We start from the raw sequence: 20,444 nt of genomic DNA on the forward strand, positions 1-20,444 counted from the left end.
TTTTAATGGATTGGCTTTAAAAATGTTTTTCCTAATTTCCTAAATTTGAAGTTGTAATATTCCTTAAGGAATTTTCATTATCTTGGAAAAAATTCCAGATTTTTTTGTATTATATAATTAATACATATTTTAATTAATTGACTTCTCCCTTACTATTAATATTTTTTAAAATTTCTTTTCAAGGCCAGGAGACAAGCTTCTCAAGTCTTTACAGCTGAGAAGATCCCTTGAAGAAGTAAGCATTTCAGTGATTGTGGAATTTTACTTTATTTTCCAAATTCAGATATTAAACTTTTAATACACGTATGAATCTCTGAATTCTCTAAATACTCCATTTATAATTTAATTTCTAAAATTCTAAATTATACCTTTAGTACTCCATTGTTTAGTAGTTATTCCAATAAAATATCTTGTTTGCATTGTGGGTTTTATATTTCTTGTCTTATCCATGTTTCAGAAACTGGTTTTGTTTTATAGTCACATGACTATTTATTGGGTTCTTACTTGTGTTAGATATTCTCAGTATTTTGCGTGTATTAATTAGTTTAATCTAGAAAATAGTTCTGTGAGACAAGTACTGTTATTAGCCTGTGAGGAAGCTGAAACCCTGAGAGATTAGTAATTTGCCCAAGAAATTGGTCATAATCCAGAGTGTGAACCCAGACTGCGCACCTCCAAGCTCTTACCATTATAGCATTCTGCTTTCTTCTGTTATTATATATGTAATGAAATTCCCTCCTCACTACTTAGAAATAACCTTAATATTTAATAGGCATAGCTCTAAAAAGAGGGATTTGCTTTTGTTAAATATTTACACTCGTACTTATACAACTGTGATGTAGAGTGTTGTGTTTAATGTGTCCTTTAGGAAAGAAACTTTCAGATTCATGTTGGATTTGCCATGTAAGGTTGCAAGCTAGAATCCTACTCTGGCCAATTTAAGCAGAAGAGAATTCATTCAAATTATCAGAAGCTCACAGAATCCATAGGTAACTAGGGAACTCTGCTAGAACAAAGGCAACAGTAGGGGCTAGAATATGGCATAATTTACAGCATGGTCAATCAGGTTAGGAGCAGAGGTAGAAAGTCTGCTCAAGTTTCAGATTCCATAAAGGGCACATCTGATTAGCATGTGACCATATGCCATGGGACAGAGGCAATTTCTCAAAAGGAAATCCGGGTAGATGAAGAAATGGATATTAAATAACAAAAAAGAAAAGCAGTAAGTGTCTACTACCCCATGAAAAAATGAACAAGAACTTATTTGAATGAAGTTCTATAAATATTATTTATGGCGTCAAATACAGAAAGTTGCACTCCAAGAATGAATAATATGTATAGCTGATTCACTTTGTTATACAGCAGAAACTAACACACCATTGTAAAGCAATTATACTCCAATAAAGATGTTAAAAAAAAAGTTAGTGTGTATTAACAGCAAGAACTGACAAAACCATAAACTTCATATTCTTAAAAAAAAATAATATTGCCAGCTGGAAAATTCTGGAAACCATCGTTTCTAATATTCTGTCATCCAGACTGGTAAACAGGTTTCTACTCTATATCCCCATGCAGTTACGCTCCTTCATGCCATCATTATCTCTTACCTAGACAATGTAATAACCTCCTAAATGTTCTCCCTGTCTTGATCCTCTGTCAGTCCATCTTCCACACGGAAGCCAAACCGTTCTAAAATACAAATGCGATTTTGTGACTTCTAGTTGAGTCCTCTTCATTGCTCATGGTTAAAATCCAAACATCCCACACAATCTGGGCCCTGCATACCTCTCCGGTTTCCTCTCTCACCACTCTCAAAGTTTCACTCCTTTCAGCCTAAAGACCTTTGCCAAAATACAGCTGGTGCTGCCTAGGGCCCTTATCCCCTTAGTTCTCCTCTTAGAAGGGCTTCCACTTAGAAATGCTTCCTGAACTGCTCAAGTTTGGATTAAATGCACCTTCTAAGTGTTTGATAAGCAACGTTCCTCAAAGTGTAGATTGCTGAGCTGCAAACCACCAGTCTGTGACAAGATAATTATGGAAGTTACAATTGCTGACATACTTTTATTCTATTTTACACAGATAATAGCCATGGATTAGAAGTTTTGTGTTTTTTTTTTTTAATTGGTTCTTCACCACAGAGTTTGACAGACACTGTCCTATGGTATAATATTTGTATCACAATACCTGCTATTCTAATTATCTACTGTTACATGTTTCCCTCCTTGAATGTAAGCGCTAAGATTTCAGGAGCAATGTCTAGTTTTTAACAGTAGCCCCACAGTGCCTGGCACATCACATATAGAACTTAAAAATACTATTTTGGTGAATGGAAATAACTAATTTTAGAAAAGCAGTGGTAGAAAATATCAGTTTGAAGTCTTTGGATGTCCCAGCTAGCCATCTCTGTGCAAATTGTTTTCCCTGAAATCAGATAAAACCAATTTCTATAGGATGAAAGAAGAGTTACATTGAGACATTTCTTTAAGAAGCAACAAGTAAAAGAGTTAAAAAATTTGAGTGTTCCCACAGTCTTTGAGCAGGTGGTGGAGTTATATATCCTCTCCCCACAGGGGGGGAATATATATATAGATGTGAATACATACACACAATATTTGCACACAGTATCACAGATTGCTTAAGAACACATGCTCTAATTTAGTTATTATCAATATTTTTGGTCTCAGTATTCCTTGATGCTCAAAAAATATTTAAGTTCCCAAGGAGCTTTTGTGGGTTATGTATTTCCATGTTTGCCATATTAGAAATTCAACCTGAGACTTAAAAAAAAAGAAAGAAAAAAAATATAGAGGCACATATTCCATTAGCTGCAGCCATCAGAACAGTAATGTAAGAAAATGTCATTTAGCCTCTGAAAAATCCATTGAGTGTCTTTCTAAAAGTACACGTTAATAGTTCCACATACGAAATTCCAAATTTTATATTTTCAAGGAATGATATTTTGCACATCAATAGTTGCCTCTATATATATAGGCAACTATATATATATATCAGTCCCAAATAAGGAGTATGTGTGTATCAGTCTCATAAGACTGGGCTAATTTTACTTTTATTAGTCATAATCATCTTCCTCATCTTCATCTTCCTCAGTTTCTTCATTTTCCTCTGTTGAATTTACAGCTGCTTCTTGTGCAGCCCTGAAAGCCTGCTCCTCTTCCACACTAGGGTCATCCATTTCTGTAATTTCTGGTCCACTGGGGTACTCTTGATAAACTGGTGGTGGAACTGGAGGTGTATAGCTGTCTGGACTATATTTATGACCCCAGCCTATGTAGAAATTTTCAAACTTTCTGTAAGTTAAAAAAAAAATGTAGATCATTGTATAATTTTTCAGTAAGAAAAATTGATCCTTCTTTTCTGTAAGGATACGGTACTTAGAGTATCATAGTCCCATAATGTTAAAACAGTACAGAATATTTTAAATGCATTAGAGATGAAATATCCCCAAATGATTCTTCTACCACAGGGAATTACTATGATCCAAACTGCTTAAGCTGGTTAAGAAAACATAGGGCCAGACCCTGTCAAAATGTACCCTACACCTGGACCACAGCCTTTCATATTTTAATTATTTTCAGAAAAACAAAACAAAGCAACGAAGTTAAAAATTACATACCTTCCTTAGAGTTAGAAAGACTTAAGAAGTTGCCAACCTTGAAAACTCTTGGCTGGGTAAGAAGTCGGGCTTGTGGTTAACAACCTTTGTGTGATTTTTCAGGTCCATCCTTGAGCAATTACAAAAGCTTTACCTAGTTAGGCCTCACGGGGGGAAAACTGCCCTCTCCACCCCAGACTTGGTGCATAGCCAGTGCACTGCAACCTCTAAGAGAGCGTTGTGGTCAAGGATCCTGGCCCCTCTGGCCTGTCATGCTCTTAACACAATTGTGTTCCTGGCCCAGGTGCCTTCATTCCCAGGCCTTTTCATCTGAGGCCTTCAGCAGAGGTCTTCTTCAGACCCCTTTGCCAAGGCTTCCTAATGAGGGTTGGGTGAGATAAGGGGAGACTTTATAGACACTTTCCCCTACTCTTGACTCAGTACCCAGTACTTTTCCCTAGCCCTCCCCACCTTTCTCTGGTCACAGGTCCTTAAAACTGCAAGAGCCTTATGTGGGGACTTCCTTGTCACTGAGATGACCCCACAACTCTGCTGACCCATCTGACCTTCCACCAGTGTGCCATTCCATGGGGGCAAATGAAATGGGGTGAGGGGAGGGGGGGAATCAGTCCTTCAGCTTGGTTACACCATCACAGTAAGTGATTAAAGGCTTAACATTTTCATTTCTGGCTTGTTGCTTTAATGGCTACTCTGACATTTGGCCGCTCAGCTCTCCAGCTCAGCCGAGCTTCTGACACTAGGTTATTAAGTAAGAAATGGAAGCATAAGACAAATGAAAGTGTATGCTCTGGGTGAGGAATAAAGGACGTTTACTATCCTCTTATCCTAATTCTTTTGAAAGTGATAGCCTAAATCATACATATTTTAAGTTATCTTTTATCAAGATATCCAACAAAAATGATGAGATTTAAACTAATTTAAATACTGCTTAGAATTACCTCCATGAAATGAATATCAATTACTCAAATAATCATAGAAGAAAAACCATATTTTAGCCCCATTAATTGGATAATTCAGATGAAAAGGCAGAAGTCTGAATTACTCTAATGTTCTAAATTTGATGCCTTGTTGTATAAGATGGATGTTGTTTGAATTAATTTTATGCCATACACACTTGACATTCCAGTGATAACTTATAATTTCCAGAAGTTAAATAATCAAAATAATAGCCTTGTAAGTTGTCACATACTTACTTGCCATTGGAAAAGGCATATGCTCCAGTCCAAAGGTTGGATCTAAGGACTGCAATAGCATATTGAGGAATGAGATTTGAGGATAACCGTGCTGTCCAAGGCGGTGTATTCTGGATCTCTGTAAACCAAAGAGAAATTCAAAGTAGACTTAACTCCTAAATAGACAAGGATATACTGTGTAACAGGAAAGCTGTATTTATAAATCATAAAACACACACTTGACATAAAGTTAAAACATTAGCAGCTTAACATAAGATCAAGAGGGTATTATATGATCGTTGTAGAAAAATGAAATTTGAAAAAAAAATGTGTGTACACATATATATATGTACACACACACATATATATGTGTATATATATATATGTGTGTGTGTGTACATTTGTAAAGCAGAGAAAATAAGTTTTACAAGAGGAGGCCTATGTGGTGGAGGGAAAAATACATGATGACCAAATCATTATTATGAAAGAGAGCTAGGGTTATAAGCATGAATGCTCCAAAACTGAATAGGAAGAAAAAAAGAATATGAAAACAATAGTAGATTAGAAAAAAAACAAAAACAGTACCTCATATTTTAACTACGTCATGTGTTTATGATCTGTAGAATGCAAAACAAGAATGATAAAAAAGATAACTATCAGCATTTCCACTAAGAGGTAGAGCCACCTTATACTTCCTCTGCAGTGCACTCCTGCAACCTCTGTCCCAGACAGTTCTTGGTGGGGCCAGCTACATTACATTCTTTATTCCCACCATGTACTGTAGTGTGTGTGTGTGTGTGTGTGTGTGTGTGTGTGTGTGTACACAGGTTTCCCCTGCTATCCAAAAGTAGAGCATTCCTATGTAACCTTTTGTAAGCTGAAATGACATAGAGCGAAGAAGCAGTTACCTTAGGGCACATCTTGCTAATGGATTGACAAGATTAACTGAGATAAAACATAGAAGCTCACAAGCACAGTTCAAAGCTATGGCAACTTGTTGCTGAGATGCTGAGTGGAGTTCCTGGAGAAGGAGCTTGGAGGTGCCCCTCTGACAGACTGAAGTGTGTGCTGCTTCTCTAACTGCTCACTGCAAAACAAGTGCTGAACGCTATTTTTGCCTTTTTTTTTTTTTCTTCGTAATAAGAGAAAATCCTCTGGATTTCTATCAGTGAAAATAGTTACTAATGTAGTTCTCTCATAAAAGCAAAGTGGTGGAGGCTATCTTTTGAAAAGCAGGAAATACCTGTGTATATATACATATATAGTATCAATATATAGAGAGTATTTGGTATATATATAAAAATATATATTACATTGTATACATACATAGTACGGCATACCTTGTTTTATTGTGCTTAACAGGTATGGAGTTTTTTACAAATTGAAATTCTATGGCAACCCTGCATCAAGCAAGTCTGTTGACATCATTTTTTCCAACAGCATTTGCTCACCTCGTGTCTCTGTAACATTTTGGTAGTTCTCTCAGTATTTCAAGCTTTTTCATTATTATTGTATTTGTTATGGTGATCTGTGATCAGTGATCTTTAATGTTACTATTGTAATTGTTTTGGGGTACCACAAACCATGCCCATGTAAAACAGAGAACTCAATTCTATAAATATTGTGTGTGTTCTGACTGCTTCAACAATGGTGAATTATGTTGTGCACCAGGAACTAATATTGTGCTGTAGGTCAATTATACTTCAAAAACAAACAAAAAAGCTCATAAAAAAGATCAGATTTGTGATTACTGGAGATGGTGGGTTGTCGGAGGGGGAATTGAAATTGAAGGAAGGTGGTCAAAAGGTACAAACATCCTAATAAGTAGGTACTAGGGATGTCATGTACAACATGATTAATATAATTAACACTGATGTGTGTTATATATGAAAGGTGTGACTAGAGTAAATCCTGAGAGTTCTCGTCACATCACAAGGAAAATTTTTTTTCATTTTTCTTTTTTAACTATATGGGATAATGGGTGGTGACTAAACTTATTGTGGTAATCATTTTGTGATGTATTTTAGTCAAATCATTATGTCTTATACCTTAAACTTATACAGTGCTGTATGTCAATTATATCAATAAAACTGGAAGGAAAAAATAAATAAATGGGAGAATTTAACAAATAAAATTAAAAAAAGAAAAAAGAAAACCTGGAAAGGATTCACCTTTCTAGATGCCTTTAAGAACATATATGATTCATGGGAAGTGGTCAAAATATCAACATTAACAGGAGTTTGGAAGACATTGATTCCAACCCTCATGGATGACTTTGAGGGGATCAAGACTTCAGTTGGAGGAAGTAATTGCAGATGTGGAAATAGCAAGAGAACTGTAATTAGAAGTGGTGCCTGAAGATGTGACTGAATTGCTGCAATCTCATGATAAAACTTGAATGGATAAGGAGTTGCTTCTTATGGATGAACAAAGACAGTGGTTTCTTGACATGGACATGGAATCTACTCCTGGTGAAGATGCTGTGAAGCTTGTTGAAACGAATACAAAGGATTTACAATATGACATAAACTTAGCTGATAAAGCAGTGGCAGAGTTTGAGAAGATTGACTTCAATTTTGAAAGAAGTTCTGTGAGTAAAATGCTATCAAACAACTTTACAGGCTACTGAGAAATCGTTTGTGAAAGGAAGAGTCAATGTGGTAAACTTCCTTGTCGTCTTATTTTAAGACCCCAACCTTCACCAACCACCACCCTGATTAGTCATCAGCCATCAACATCAAGGCAAGACTCTCCACCAGTAGAAAGATTATGAGTCACTGAAGGCTCAGATGATGGTTAGCATTTTTTAGCAATACAATATTTTTTCTTCCAGTTTGATCTCTTTTTCTTTGAGTTTGCATGTATATTTGTGTTTTTTTAACTATAATTGACCTACAACATTATGTTCCTGTTACACAACATAGTGATTTTTTTCTATACATTTCAAAATGATCACCACGACAAGTTTAGCCACTTTGTATGTCACCATACAAAGACCTTTTTATTTGGACTATATTCCCCACACTGTACATTTCATACCCTTGACTCATTTATTTTGTAACTGGAAGTTTGTACCTCTTAATCTCCCTCACCTAATTCTCTCATCCCCCCACAATACAGTATTTTTTAATTAAGGTATGTACATATTTTGGGAAATAATGTTATTGCACACTTAATAGACTACAGTAGAGTGTAAACAAAACTTTTACATGCACTGGGAAACCAAAAAATTATTGACTCACTTTATTGCAGTGGTCTGGAATTTATCCCGCAATACCTCCAAGGTCTGCTTGTATGTACATGTGTACATACTTATGTATGCCTATACACACACACACACACACACACACACACACACACATATAGTGTGTGTAAAATTACCTAAATCTTCAGAGATTGGTGTCAAGAGAGGAGGCCCTACTTCCTGTTCTACGTAGTCAGGCTCTTCTCTTTCTTCTTCTTCTTCTTCTTCTTCTTCTTCTGCTTCTTCTTCCTCCTCACTTTTTTGTATGGGGTTGAACCAATTACAGCGACCCTGGGTATAAATATTGGAAGATTTAGTAGTCTAACAAGGACCTTAAAATATCAAAATATTCTTTTGGATTGAGGTAATTATCTGCATGACATCCCATTATGTGGCATATTGATCATTCATTCAACATATATTTACCAAAAGCTGTTTTGATCAATGTTATTTTAAGCAAAAGACTGTACTATTTATTTCAAGAATCTGCCCACTTCTTGAAGTTACAGAACATTTATATATTAAAATCATTAGAACCTTAGTGAAGAAGGTAATAATGCATTTTACTGATTTATGTGAAGGTAAGGTACTATTATTATTATTAATAACAAAAATGTGATAATAAGATTAGGTATGGAGTTTGGGGCTTATAATTTCTCATTTAATTAACTCATCTAGAGGTATTTAAGAATATCTCTTATGTACATCAAAGTATGATGAAGATTTTCTACCTGCAGAGGAGACAGTTTAACAAATTGATTAAGAGTATGGACTCTGGATCCATTCTGCCCATTCACATCTGACCCTGTTGTTTATTAGCTGTATTCCCCTTGTGACATTTCCTAAACCCTCTGCCTTAATTTCCTCCTCTGTAAAATAAGGATATTAATCTTTCATACAGTTGTGAGTTTTAAATGAGATAATACATATAAAGTGCTATTAAGAACAACTGGCAGAATAGGTTCTATGTAACTGCTATAGAACACTGTTTACTTGTTTTTGTTAGAATCTTTTATCATTCTTGGCAAAATAAGTTCCTTGTATTATAAAAATAGAATAAAAGAACTCTTACCAAAATTAATGTACCATCTATATTTAACATATAAAAAATAATTTCACAACACACCTAAATCTAAATCCTTATGTAACTTGTCAAATACTCCATAGAAATATTTATTTTATTTACATTTGGATCACAGGTCTATACTACTTGGCAATTATACAGTACTCTGTGTTTTCACTAGGTTTTTTAATTGTCTCTGTCTGGAGTCTGAAGGCCTTTGTCTTGTATATATTGTATGCATTGTAGACAGAATTAATAAATATTTGCTGACTAGATGATAGACTGAGAATTGCAAAGCCCCTACCTGAGGGAGTATATGTTGTACATGATGAACCCAATTGGATAGGGATTCCACTAGATCAATCACTTGGATGCCTTCAAAATCAGGGTTTTCTTCAAAGCTATCTCGCCTGCCTTCTGTTTCTTCCTCCTCTTCTTCTTCTTCACCAAAATGATAGAATCCTAGAGGGCTGACATGAGTCCCTGCTGAAATTCTGGCAATTTGTGCTCGTAAGTAATTACTCTCATTTCCTGGGAAGGGTGGGTAGCTTATGATGGGGGTATCCAATCGCCCAGTGAAAAATTTCTTGATTTTTCTTGCAATAACAATTTGTGCAGGTGTAACTGCTGGTAACTTCACCCATGGTCTTCCTGGTTCATTGCAAACAAAATAGACATATTTGTTGGCACCTGTTCTGCTTTCTTCCTTTGGAATAGCCTGTGGGGCCTTGTAAAAGGACCTTGGTAATTCATCTTCATCAGCTTCACTGTCTCCATTGTCCCTCTCTTCAGGTACATCTTCCTCTTCCACCTCCTCTTCATCTTCTCCCTCATGGAATTCCACTTCAGCTACAATATAATTCATTTCCAGACCTAAGATCTTACCCCAGAAACGACATTTTTGGATTGGGTGGGTGTCAGTAAGCTGCTTGAGGGCAAGAAATATGCGATAAGTCTCATCTGTGCCCAAACCAACTCCAGCTTGTTCAAAATAAAAAGCTGATTCCATTACATTTGGAAGAGAGTGTTCTGCCTGGGAATACAATTGCTGTGATTAGTATTTTATCCATAAGAGAACTGCTTGCAGTCTACATTAATGTGATCTCTATTTTTAAAAGCCATGACACTTTTCACAGAACTAGAATAATTAATTCTAAAATTTATATGGAACTACAGAAGACCCAGAATTGCCAAAGCAATCCTGAGGAAAAAACAAAGCTGGAGGTATAACCCTCCCAGACTTCAGACAATACTACAATGCTATAGTAATCAAATCAGCATGGTATTGGCACAAAAACAGACATATAGATCAATGGAACAGAATAGAGAGCCCAGAAATAAACCCACACACCCATGGCCAATTAATCCACGACAAAGGAGATAAGAATATACAATGGAGAAAAGACAGTCTCTTCAGCAAGTGGTATTGGGAAAGCTGGACAGCTACATATAAATCAATGAAATTAGTACACTCCTTCACACCATATACAAAAATAAACTGAAAATGGCTTAAAGACCTGAATATAAGTCACAACACCATAAAACTCCTAGAAGAGAACATAGGCAAAACATTCTTGGACATAAATCATAGCATATTTTCTTAGATCAGTCTCCCAAGGCAAAAGAAATAAAAGCAAAAATAAACAAATGGGACCTAATCAAACTTACAAGCTTTTGCATAGCAAAGGTAAACATTAACAAAACATAAAGACAACCTAGGGAATGGGAGAAAGTATTTGCAAATAATGCTGCTGACAAGGAGTTAATATCCAAAACATACAAACAGTTCATACAACTCAATATCAAAAAACAAACAACCCAATCAGAAAATGGGCAGAAGACCTAAATAGACATTTCTCCAAAGAAGACATACAGATGGCCAACAGGCACATGAAAAGATGCTCAAAATCACTAATTATTAGAGACTACAAATCAAAACCACAATAGGTATCACCTCACACTGGTCAGAATAGCTATCATCAAAAAATCTACAAGGAGAAAAGGAACTCTCCTACACTGTTGGTGGGAATGTAAATTGGTGTAGCCACTATGGAAAACAGTATGGAGGTTCCTTAAAAAATTTAAAATAGAACCACCATATGATCCAGCAGTTCCATGCCTGGGTATGTATCTGAAGAAAACAAAGACACTAACTGCAAAAGATATGTGCACCCTGATGTTTATAGCAGCACTATTTACAATAGCCAAGACATGGAAACAACCCAAGTTCCCATCAACAGACAACTGGTTTAAGAAGATGTGGTATGTGTATACAATGGAATACTACTCAGCCATAAGAATGAACTATTGCCATTTGCAGCAACATGGATGGACCTAGAGAATATCACACTAAGTGAAGTAAGACAGGGGAAGACAAATATTATATATCACTTATATGTAGAGTCTAAAAACTAATGTAAATGAATCTATATACAAAACAGAAACAGACTCACAGACACAGAAAACAAATTTATGGTTACCAAAGGGGAAAGGGAGGGGAGGGATAAATTAAGAGTATGGGATTAACAGATACAAACTATTATACATAAAATAGATAAGCAACAAGGATTTACTGTATAACACAGGGAACTATATTCAATATCTTGTAATAACCTATCATGGAAAAAAGAAAGTCCAACATCCTCTCCTTATAAGAAGTATTTAAGTGGCCCCTTTAATATCTTGAAATAATAAAATATAGCATACAGTAATATGTATAAAATAGATAACCAATAAGAACCTGCTGTAGTAAAAAAAATAAAATAAAATTCAAAAAAAATAAAAAAAATAAAATGCCATATTTGCCAAATAAATAAATAAATATAGCAAAACCTACCTACAGATATTTAGAAAAAAATTTTTATAAATATACGTTTATATATGTTTTTATATATTATCATACATTTACTAAATAAATATTTATAATATGGATATGGTAAGATATAGGGTAAATAAAAATCAATATGGGTGTAACATACAGGATAAATAAAAGGAATGTATAATAAGATAAATGCTCAGGCATGACTACATTTGAAGACATAATTTAGTCAGATGCTTGCTCTACTTATGATAAATAATTTTGGGTTTAAAATGAGAAAAGCAGAAATAATTCCAAAAAAGAAATACAGGAAAATAAAAACAGAGTCTCAAGTGAACTCTAGAAAAACATTTTTGAGAAAGTAGAAAATAACCTTAACTGAGCTAGGGATAACTTGGCAAGACAACCTTTAGACCCTGAGAAATGAAGAGTACTTTGCTCTTCTTACAAATGATCTGCTCTTATTTGTATTATAACTTGAGTTGAAAAATAGAGTGTCAAAATAAGCATAATGACTTTTTTCAATCCTAATCTCATCTGATTGTAAGACTGTTTCTTTGGGATCTATTGCACCACGCATTCTTGATCCTACTCTGTCCTCTATAACTATTTCTTCTTAGTCTTTTTAATTAACTGAGGCCTAAATATGGGTGTCCTCAAAATTTCAGTCATCTCATCACTCAGCACTTTATGCTTAGAAGATTTCTCCCACACCACCCCAAGTGATATGTGGTTTTTAAAATCTACTTCTCTCACTCTGACTTCTCTCCTACATTTCACACCCTTATTCCTAGCCAACTACGAGAACTTTCAATCTGAATATTTTCCAAAGATATCACCATCACTCAGTTTCCCGAACTAGAAAGTTCAGTCATCCTTGCTCCCTCTGACTCCCTTGACTCTCATATTTAGTTAAAGTCCTATTGATTCCACCACCTAAAAAGCTCTTTAACATGCTAGTCTCCACCCGGACTACTTGTCCTGTCACAGAAGTCTTCTAATACTGTCTTACTTGTCCCCATTCAAACCCTTCTTCTTTCATTCTGCTCCACGTTACTACCAAAGTTATGTTCCTAAACCATAAGTCAGACCATGCTTTCTCTACTAAAAGCCTCTATTAATTTCCCACTGTATGCAAGAGATCAATTTCTTATCAATACACAGTGAGCAGTCTAGCTTTAAAGCACCTTGCTTGCTTCATTTCCTTCACTCAAAATCCCTCAAATCTGAAGTCAGTTTCCCAAATGCTAAACAATCTTTCCTGACATTTTATTGTGCTTTTGGCCCAGAATTTTATGCCTTATAGTCTTCACCTGGTGAACTTCTACTTATCCTTCATGATCCAAATGAAATATCACTGCCATTACAAAGCGTTGCCCAGATCCTAATAGCAAAGTTAGTTGATCATAGCTTGTCAAAACAATGCAATAGTAACTGCTACTATTCATTAAGTTTCTAGGATGTGCCAGATCCTTTATATATAGGACCTCTACCCCTCAAGTTGTTGCCATGTGATTATCCCTGAGGCTTGGAAAGGTTTAGCCATTTAGAGTCACACAGAGAATAAGTGATTGAACTAGGATTCAAATTCAGATCTAATTCGAAAGCCCCTGTTTTTTCCACCATATCTCTATTACTGCAGTAGTCAAATAACTTTACAATCTTTTTTTACCCTTTCACTAGACTGTGACCAACGTAAAGTTAGAAAAGTCTTTTATGTGTATATCTCAGTACCTAGCATGCAGTAGGTATGTTTGCAAATCAATGGGTGAAGGAATAAATGAATGCTGAAGACTAAGAACAGGAATTCTGGTGTGGTCAAAGACATGAATAGAAATATTAATACTCTAAACATATCAGTCTGGGACAGAGTTCCAAGAGCTAACTGTCTTCCTGTTCCTGCATCTTTCTACTCTCTGAGGCAGAGCTTTTTATCTTCATCTGATGACTTGGTTCAGCCTTTCTCTAAAACCAATCCTACTCTTTATTAGGAGGAATTGATGGAATCTGGTTAAGAGGCTCAGGTTCCAGGATCAAAACAGCTTATCTGTATTCTCATCCCAAAACCTAGTTCAGGACGCAGATCCCTGCCTTGTAATACTGTGCCTATAGATAGTGCAGTGCCCTATTCTCATACTGGAGTCTAACCTTCTTTGATAAACTCCTGCATGAGAGTGCCTGCCTTCTGTTTGATCCCCACATGCTGTTTGCCCCCAAACTTGTCAATACTATATGTGGCTACATAATCAAGTGTTTGGAGTAAGATATTTTTAGAAAAGGTCAGCCAATATCAAATCCTTGACACCTATCACTTGTTCTTTCTGAGTATTCTATATCTCACTGTGTCAATTTGTGCCTCCCTATAACAAACAGCTAAGGAGCTCTAGAGGGTATACCTACTATGCATATCCCTACTCCTCCTCTTTCTTTGACTGAATTCTATGTCCTTTTCTGAACATATTTTACTCCAAACATCAAATTTGCAAGTATGAGGACAGTTTTAAATAGTCTAATGGTAACAGAACATAGAAGCTCAGTAGATGTACAGTATAAATTACTCAGTAGAATAAATTTCAAACATGCAGGCATTTAGGAAACAGTAGCGTATACTGATTTGAAATATTTGGAGGTAAAATTTCAGTAATACAGCTGATTTTATTCTCGAATGATACCTTTTTATCTCTGTCACCAACTTTGTAAATATTTTCAGCAATTTATCTATGGGGATTAAAAGAAATATTTTATTTCTCTCCTCTTCTATTATGTCTCATTGACATAATATATATACTGTCAAGACACAATATGAAGAAGTAGCCTTGGAAGAGAATGCAAATGACATTAGAAATTCTTTTAATTTTTCCAGTAAATTAAAGGGAAAAATATGCAACCTGATTTAAAGCCTAATTTTAAATTATGTGACATTTATTCATTCATTCAGCAAATATTTAATAAGAAACAGCTACACACTCAGATCTGTACCAGGTACTTTGGAGAATATAAAAGATGAAGAAAACACTTTCTCTGATATCAAGCAGTTTAACCCTACAAACATATAAAACAGCTAAGCCTCTGAAATACTAAAACACTATGTGAAAACATAAGAAACTCTAACCAAGGAAATGAGTGGTGTGAAATGAGGTTGCAATACTATTTAGTAAGCTATAAAAGGCAGTGGATATGAATTTAAAGCCACACCCCACTCACCTCAAAACCCTAAGATTGACCTATTCAAATTTACAGGAGTGACTTACTATTTCATCTTCCATTTCTTGGTCAGCTCCTTCTAAATTTCCCTGGAGAAAAAGAGCTTTTTGCTCCTCTGCTATTTCATAGGTTGGAAGCATCTCATTCTCATTTTGGAGTGTATCCAGTTTTTTACTAAAATGTTCCATCTTCACATCTTGGCTAACATTTTCAATGATGTCCACAGCATTTTCAGGACGCTTATCTAAGACCTTGGTCAGCATTTCAGAAAGATGATCATATCTACCCAAAAAGAGAAAATTCCAGATAATAACCCTGTCAGAAGCATTTGAAAAACATTTCATGCATTCTCAGTGGGTTTTTAGGAAACTTCAAGAACTCGAAGACTTTAGAGATTTTTAGTGGAAAAACACAGTAACTTCTACCACTGCCAAGAAAAACTTTGAGCATAAAATAAATCAAAGCAAGTTCTCTATTTTTTTTTTTTTTGGCAGTGCTGCGTGGCTTATGGGATCTTAGCTCCCTGACCAGGGGTTGAACCAGCACAGCCTGCACTGGAAGGCGAAGTCTTAACCACTGGACCGCCAGGTTAGTTATTTTATTTTTTCTTTAATATCTGTATCTATCTAACGGATCTTAAGAATGTCAAAGAAAAATATGTAGATTATATGGGCAACCAATGTGAAGGCCAGTTTACAAATATTATATATGAAGAATATCATATTCTTTCTCAAAATATTGCTATTTTTATAAATGAACAGAAATATTATTACTGGCAAAAAAGAAGCAAGCAATGATTTTCTGTAGGCTTTTTATTCAACAATGTGAAATTTTGTATTTTAGGCAAATATTGTTTTAACTGCAACAACAACAAAAAAACAGCTTTCATGACTGTCAAATAAGGTCCGCATATAAGAGATGGAGTTAAAGTTGTCCTTTACTAAAAGCCATTTTTAACTACAGGCTCTAAAGCACTTAGAAAATAATAGTGAATATTATGGAAGGTATTCATTTGTTACCTCAGAGACTTAATATTTGGAAATTAAATTAAATTTAGCTATTTAAGTAATGTCAGTTACAAAATCATTCAGTAAACGAAATTTTCCCATTTTTTGTTTTGTATTCAGTTTTAAATTGTGAACTTTCAAGTGTTTATAATGAGCTCTTTTGGCATTTTATCAAAGTTTGTAAATTCATGCTTGTTATTTAACCCAGGGAATTGTGACAAGAAGTTTTTATCAGTAATTCAAATAGAATCCACTGCTAAGCAGCAAATCACATCCCTGAAACTTAAGTAAATTGTAGTTAAAAACAGTAATTTATAAATAATATTTTAATTTGGGTTTTGTGAAGATTTCTCACATCAAATATTCATTGGTTTCTTATTCTTCAGACTTTAAAATTATACCTCATATTTTTAAAAGCCAAGTAATAGCTACAAACATTTGCCACATACTGTATACTGAATGGGCATTCATTTAATGTTTGCTGATTAATCGGGAGGCATCTCAGCAAATTACATGGTGGATTAACTAGATTCAAAAGGTCAGGGCTGTGTTTCCCGTACTTCCATTCATTTATTCATTCTTTATTCAGTAAATAGCTGATAGCACTGTGCTAGGCATTAAGTATATAGTGGTGTACAAAACTCACATGGTCCCTGCACTCTGAAGGCCTGCACTTTAGTGGGAGAGTCAGACATTAAATATAAGTCTATAAGTCTATGTACAATTATAAATGGCCTTACGTGCTATGAAGGAAAGAATAGGCGGTTACAATAGAGTTCTGTGGAAGTTGACTTCTAAAAGATGAGAAGCCAGCCAGGCAAAGACTTAGAAAGGCTTAGGGCAGAAGCCTTTCAGGCAGAGGGAGCAGCATGGGAACTGAAGAGGCCATGTGGCTAAAGCATAGTGAGGGAAAGGTAAGAGTCAGTGAGTGCTGTAAGCCAGAGAAATCTTGAACAAATTAATTTTTCCATGACTTAGTCCCCTCACTTAAAAAACAAGTGGATTGTATTAGATGTTTTCTCAAGTCCCTTCTAGCCCTAAAATTCTGTTGATTCTATTGTTATGTAACCCTGGCAGCAAGAATCTCTAGAAATCTATACTCAACGATAAGATCTGAATTTTAGCTATAATGGGATGGTCAGAACATTCCTGGGCCATTGATCACCACATTTTAAGAGATCTGGATAAAATGGCATGTATTTTTGGGTGGCCTGTATAGCGACCAATTCTCCTGGTTTGCCTAGGACTGAGAGGTTTCTCAGGATGCAGAACTTTCAGAGCTCAATCAGGACAGTTCCAGGTTAACACAGGTAATTTATCACCCTAGCACTGGCCTGGGTGGGGACTCAAAACCAAGCCATATAAGCACTTAGAATGCTTAGATTTTGATAGACAGTCCTTTTTTACAAGCATCTTGGAGAGATGCTTGGATTTCACTATCTTTATGGTTTCTTTCAAACCCCAGACTCCATAATTCCTAGATTTTATTTCTGTGCACCTAGGGTCTTTAAAGAAGCTAGAAGAATCCCCACCAGTGACCTATTTTGAGTCCTATGATACAAAGAGTTATTAAGTCACTCTCTCACTCATACAGACTTTTCAGATATATTTCCATTCACCCACAGAAACACATCCCCACACAGAGATACTCATACCCCCTTTCTTTTGCCAAATTTCTCCCCCAACCCCCTTCCTCCAAGACTTACAGATTTAAGCCCGACTTGCTACTGGACTTTAGTAGGTAAGCCTTAGCATTCTCAATGGCAATCTCAAGCACGCTGGGGGCCCCTTCAGAAGCCCCAGACTCAGGCTGAGCCAGATCATAGTTACTGTTTGAGTCTTCTTCTTGAAAAATGTCAAATCTCAGCTCTTTCCGTTTAGAGTTGTTGTAGCTCACATCCCTCGGTCCATACAGGTGACATTTGGTTTGCTGAGATTGATGAAAAGTGTTTCCCTCTGATTGGCATGTTTGATGAGGGGTTGATTCTGCTTTATCAGATGACTGTTCCAAATGGTCAAAGTGAGGTGTCCCAGCTTCAGAAATCACACTAGTGGTCTTGTCTGACTGCCATGGTGCCATAAGGTCCTGCACGGCCAGAGCCAGGGGAGAAGGAGTAGAAGAGGGCTCCTGAGATGGGGAAGGTGGAGATGACACACCTGGTCCTACGAGGTCATCCACAGGCGTGCTGGCTCCAGATTGGGGGATCCCAGGAGGGCTGCTCCTGGGCTGGGGTCCAGTTTCCGGCCCCTGCTCCGACTCTGAGGCCTCGGATAACCCAGGTTCAGGATCTTGGGAGGTTGCTACCATTTCTTCCCACGGCCGCCCTGTTTCCCCAAGTTCTTGGTGTTCTATTTTTTGTTTCAGGGGGGTCGAGTCTTCCATGGAAGGAGTCAAGAGAAAAAAAGTTCTGGATGAAGGGGGCGTGCAGATATGGAAGGAGGCAACGCAAGGCAGTGGCTTTGCTTAGGTCTGCTAGGCGATTTCTGGGTCCTAGTCGCTCTGCAAGTCGCAGCGTCCTATCTCCATAGCAACCCCAGGCAGGGTTCCCCCTAAGAGAAATAACACACATCTGTTGCCAGGATTCTAGGGAGGAGACCAAGAAAGATGAAAATCCTAGATTTGTGATTTGGTGGAGCCTCTGCTCCTCTACCTAGCTCAGCCAATCCAATCTGCAGTCCATCAGTCGCGGTTGGAAATCTGAGAACTGGTCCGACGCAGAGAGGAGGAGCCGCGACCCGGCGGGATGATTTTCAGAGTCTGATAGTTTGATTCAAGTTGCACGTTGAAGAGTGAGTCCTGCATTAGTGGAGGGACAATACATTTACAGAGCTTGTGTGTGTGTGTGTGTGTGTGTGTGTGTGTGTGTGTGTGTGTGTGTGTGAGAGAGAGAGAGAGAGAGAGAGAGAGAACGAGAGAGGGAGGGAGGGAGAGAGAGAGAAAGGAGGGATGGTGGGACGGAGGGAGGGGGAGACCTTGGTAATGTTGAGGTGCAGGTGGCAATGAGACTCTAGTGTGCAGAACATCAGAGTCCAAGACCCACTTAGAGGGCAAAGATGTCTCATCTGTGCCAACCAAACTTGGGCAACTGTTGAACAATAAACAAGGAAGTCCTGGTTTTTGCTCTTCTCCCTCTTGTGGAATCTGCCAGATGAGTAGGCAGAAAATTACCTTCAAGGAGAAGGCAGTGCAGAAGCTTATCCTATATAAATAAACAATTCATGGGTTACCTGCTTCCTAATAATTGAAATTCAAATTAACCCTAAAGCTATATTAGTATAGTGTAACCTTTATTTGATAATATGAATGTGAATTCATAATTTTGCAATATTTAAGATCATGACTATTAATTCATATTATTCCATCTCCAACATAAAGAAGGTATAGAGGATGGAACCATATCTGGCCTTGACTAAAAACTGTAAATTAAAGTCTTTTTTTTTAAGATTACAATTTAAAAAAAATTTTTTTGGCTGCGTGGCTTGTGGGATTTTAGTTCCCTGACCATTGGCAGTGAGAGCAGAAGAGTCCTAACCACTGGACCACCAGGGAATTCCCTAATTAAAGTCTTTAATGTTAATTTGTTCTGTATCTCTCTCTCTTTTAAAATAAACCAATTAATACTTGATATAACTTCCGATTAGCAACATGTTGGTCATAAATTCTAATTTCATGAAAGAGCATCATACTTACCTCCCACCCCCAATTTGGTGGGAGAAGCACAGAACTCTTCAATCATTTGTTCAAAGCTGTGGATATTTACCCTCCCCAAAATACACATGAGTGTTCACACACAAAACGTTGCATGTAATTTCTTCTGGTTCAGGGACTCCTTGAAGTCAGAGTCCCAGATTAGGACTCTTGGAATAAGACTCGGAAAAACAAAATGAAAGGTAAACTGGAATTATAAATTGGAGATTTTTTGTAATTGATACAAGGGTTGAAGGGGGGATAGCATTTTTTTCCCCATCATAGTTCTGTTTTCTCCACCCTTGAAGCTGACAAGATATGATGGAGGCTTTTTTCTTGGACTGACAAGCCAGAGGAGGGTGGTAGGACCACAAGAAAGGCATGATAAGGAACAGTTTTTTGCATCTATATTCATGAGAGATATTAGTCTGTAGTTTTCTTTTCTGCAATGTCTTTGTCTGGTTTTGTTATTACAGTAATTCTGGCTTCATAGAATGAATTAGGAAGTATTTCCCCTGCTTCTATTTTTCTAGAAGAGATTGTAGAGAATTGATCAAATTCACCTGTGAACCCATCTGGGCCTGTTTTCAAAGATTATTAATTATTGATTCAAT

At 36.5% G+C, this 20,444-nt stretch overlaps 2 protein-coding genes across 11 annotated transcripts in view; one reads left to right on the top strand and one right to left on the bottom strand.

The window, feature by feature from the left end:
• Positions 1-20,444, top strand: part of ZUP1 (zinc finger containing ubiquitin peptidase 1) — a 55,427-nt gene that overhangs the window by 21,798 nt on the left and 13,185 nt on the right. For 4 of the 9 annotated variants that reach the window (XR_009506171.1, XR_009506172.1, XR_009506173.1 and 1 more), the window contains exons 10-11: positions 184-235; positions 15,630-15,723. Coding sequence is in view for 3 of the 9 variants with exons in the window: in XM_059941361.1 (XP_059797344.1) it covers positions 184-231 (48 nt within the window). In the remaining 6 variants the exon portion in view is untranslated. Of the gene's footprint in view, positions 1-183; positions 415-6,168; positions 6,188-15,629; positions 15,724-17,386; positions 17,452-18,507; positions 18,933-20,444 lie in introns of those variants that run through there. The other 5 variants (XM_059941360.1, XM_059941362.1, XR_009506174.1 and 2 more) reach the window with 4 other exon arrangements.
• Positions 3,061-18,525, bottom strand: RSPH4A (radial spoke head component 4A). 2 transcript variants are annotated; one of them, XM_059941358.1, is made up of 6 exons: positions 17,849-18,525; positions 15,183-15,417; positions 9,418-10,146; positions 8,188-8,341; positions 4,828-4,945; positions 3,061-3,308 (listed from the first exon to the last, which is right to left on the bottom strand). In XM_059941358.1, exons 1-6 carry the CDS (start codon positions 18,523-18,525, stop codon positions 3,071-3,073), a joined length of 2,151 nt encoding a protein of 716 aa, XP_059797341.1. In that variant the 3' UTR covers positions 3,061-3,070. The 2 variants fall into 2 exon arrangements, with proteins under 2 accessions (XP_059797341.1, XP_059797342.1); XM_059941359.1 differs by lacking the exon at positions 8,188-8,341 and having other exon boundaries at positions 3,286-3,308.

The sequence above is a fragment of the Balaenoptera ricei genome, chromosome 12 (assembly GCF_028023285.1).
Source record: "Balaenoptera ricei isolate mBalRic1 chromosome 12, mBalRic1.hap2, whole genome shotgun sequence".
Taxonomy (NCBI): Eukaryota; Metazoa; Chordata; class Mammalia; order Artiodactyla; family Balaenopteridae; genus Balaenoptera; species Balaenoptera ricei.

Bases quoted from the DNA above. Each gene is read 5' to 3' on its own strand.
- RSPH4A (XM_059941358.1), bottom strand. From the start codon at position 18,525: ATGGAAGACTCGACCCCCCTGAAACAAAAAATAGAACACCAAGAACTT. The intron at 4,946-8,187 runs GTAATTTTACAC...TTTGGTTTACAG, and splicing joins ACCAATCTCTGAAGATTTAG to AGATCCAGAATACACCGCCT. The intron at 3,309-4,827 runs GTAAGTATGTGA...TTTAACTTACAG, and splicing joins TATGCCTTTTCCAATGGCAA to AAAGTTTGAAAATTTCTACA.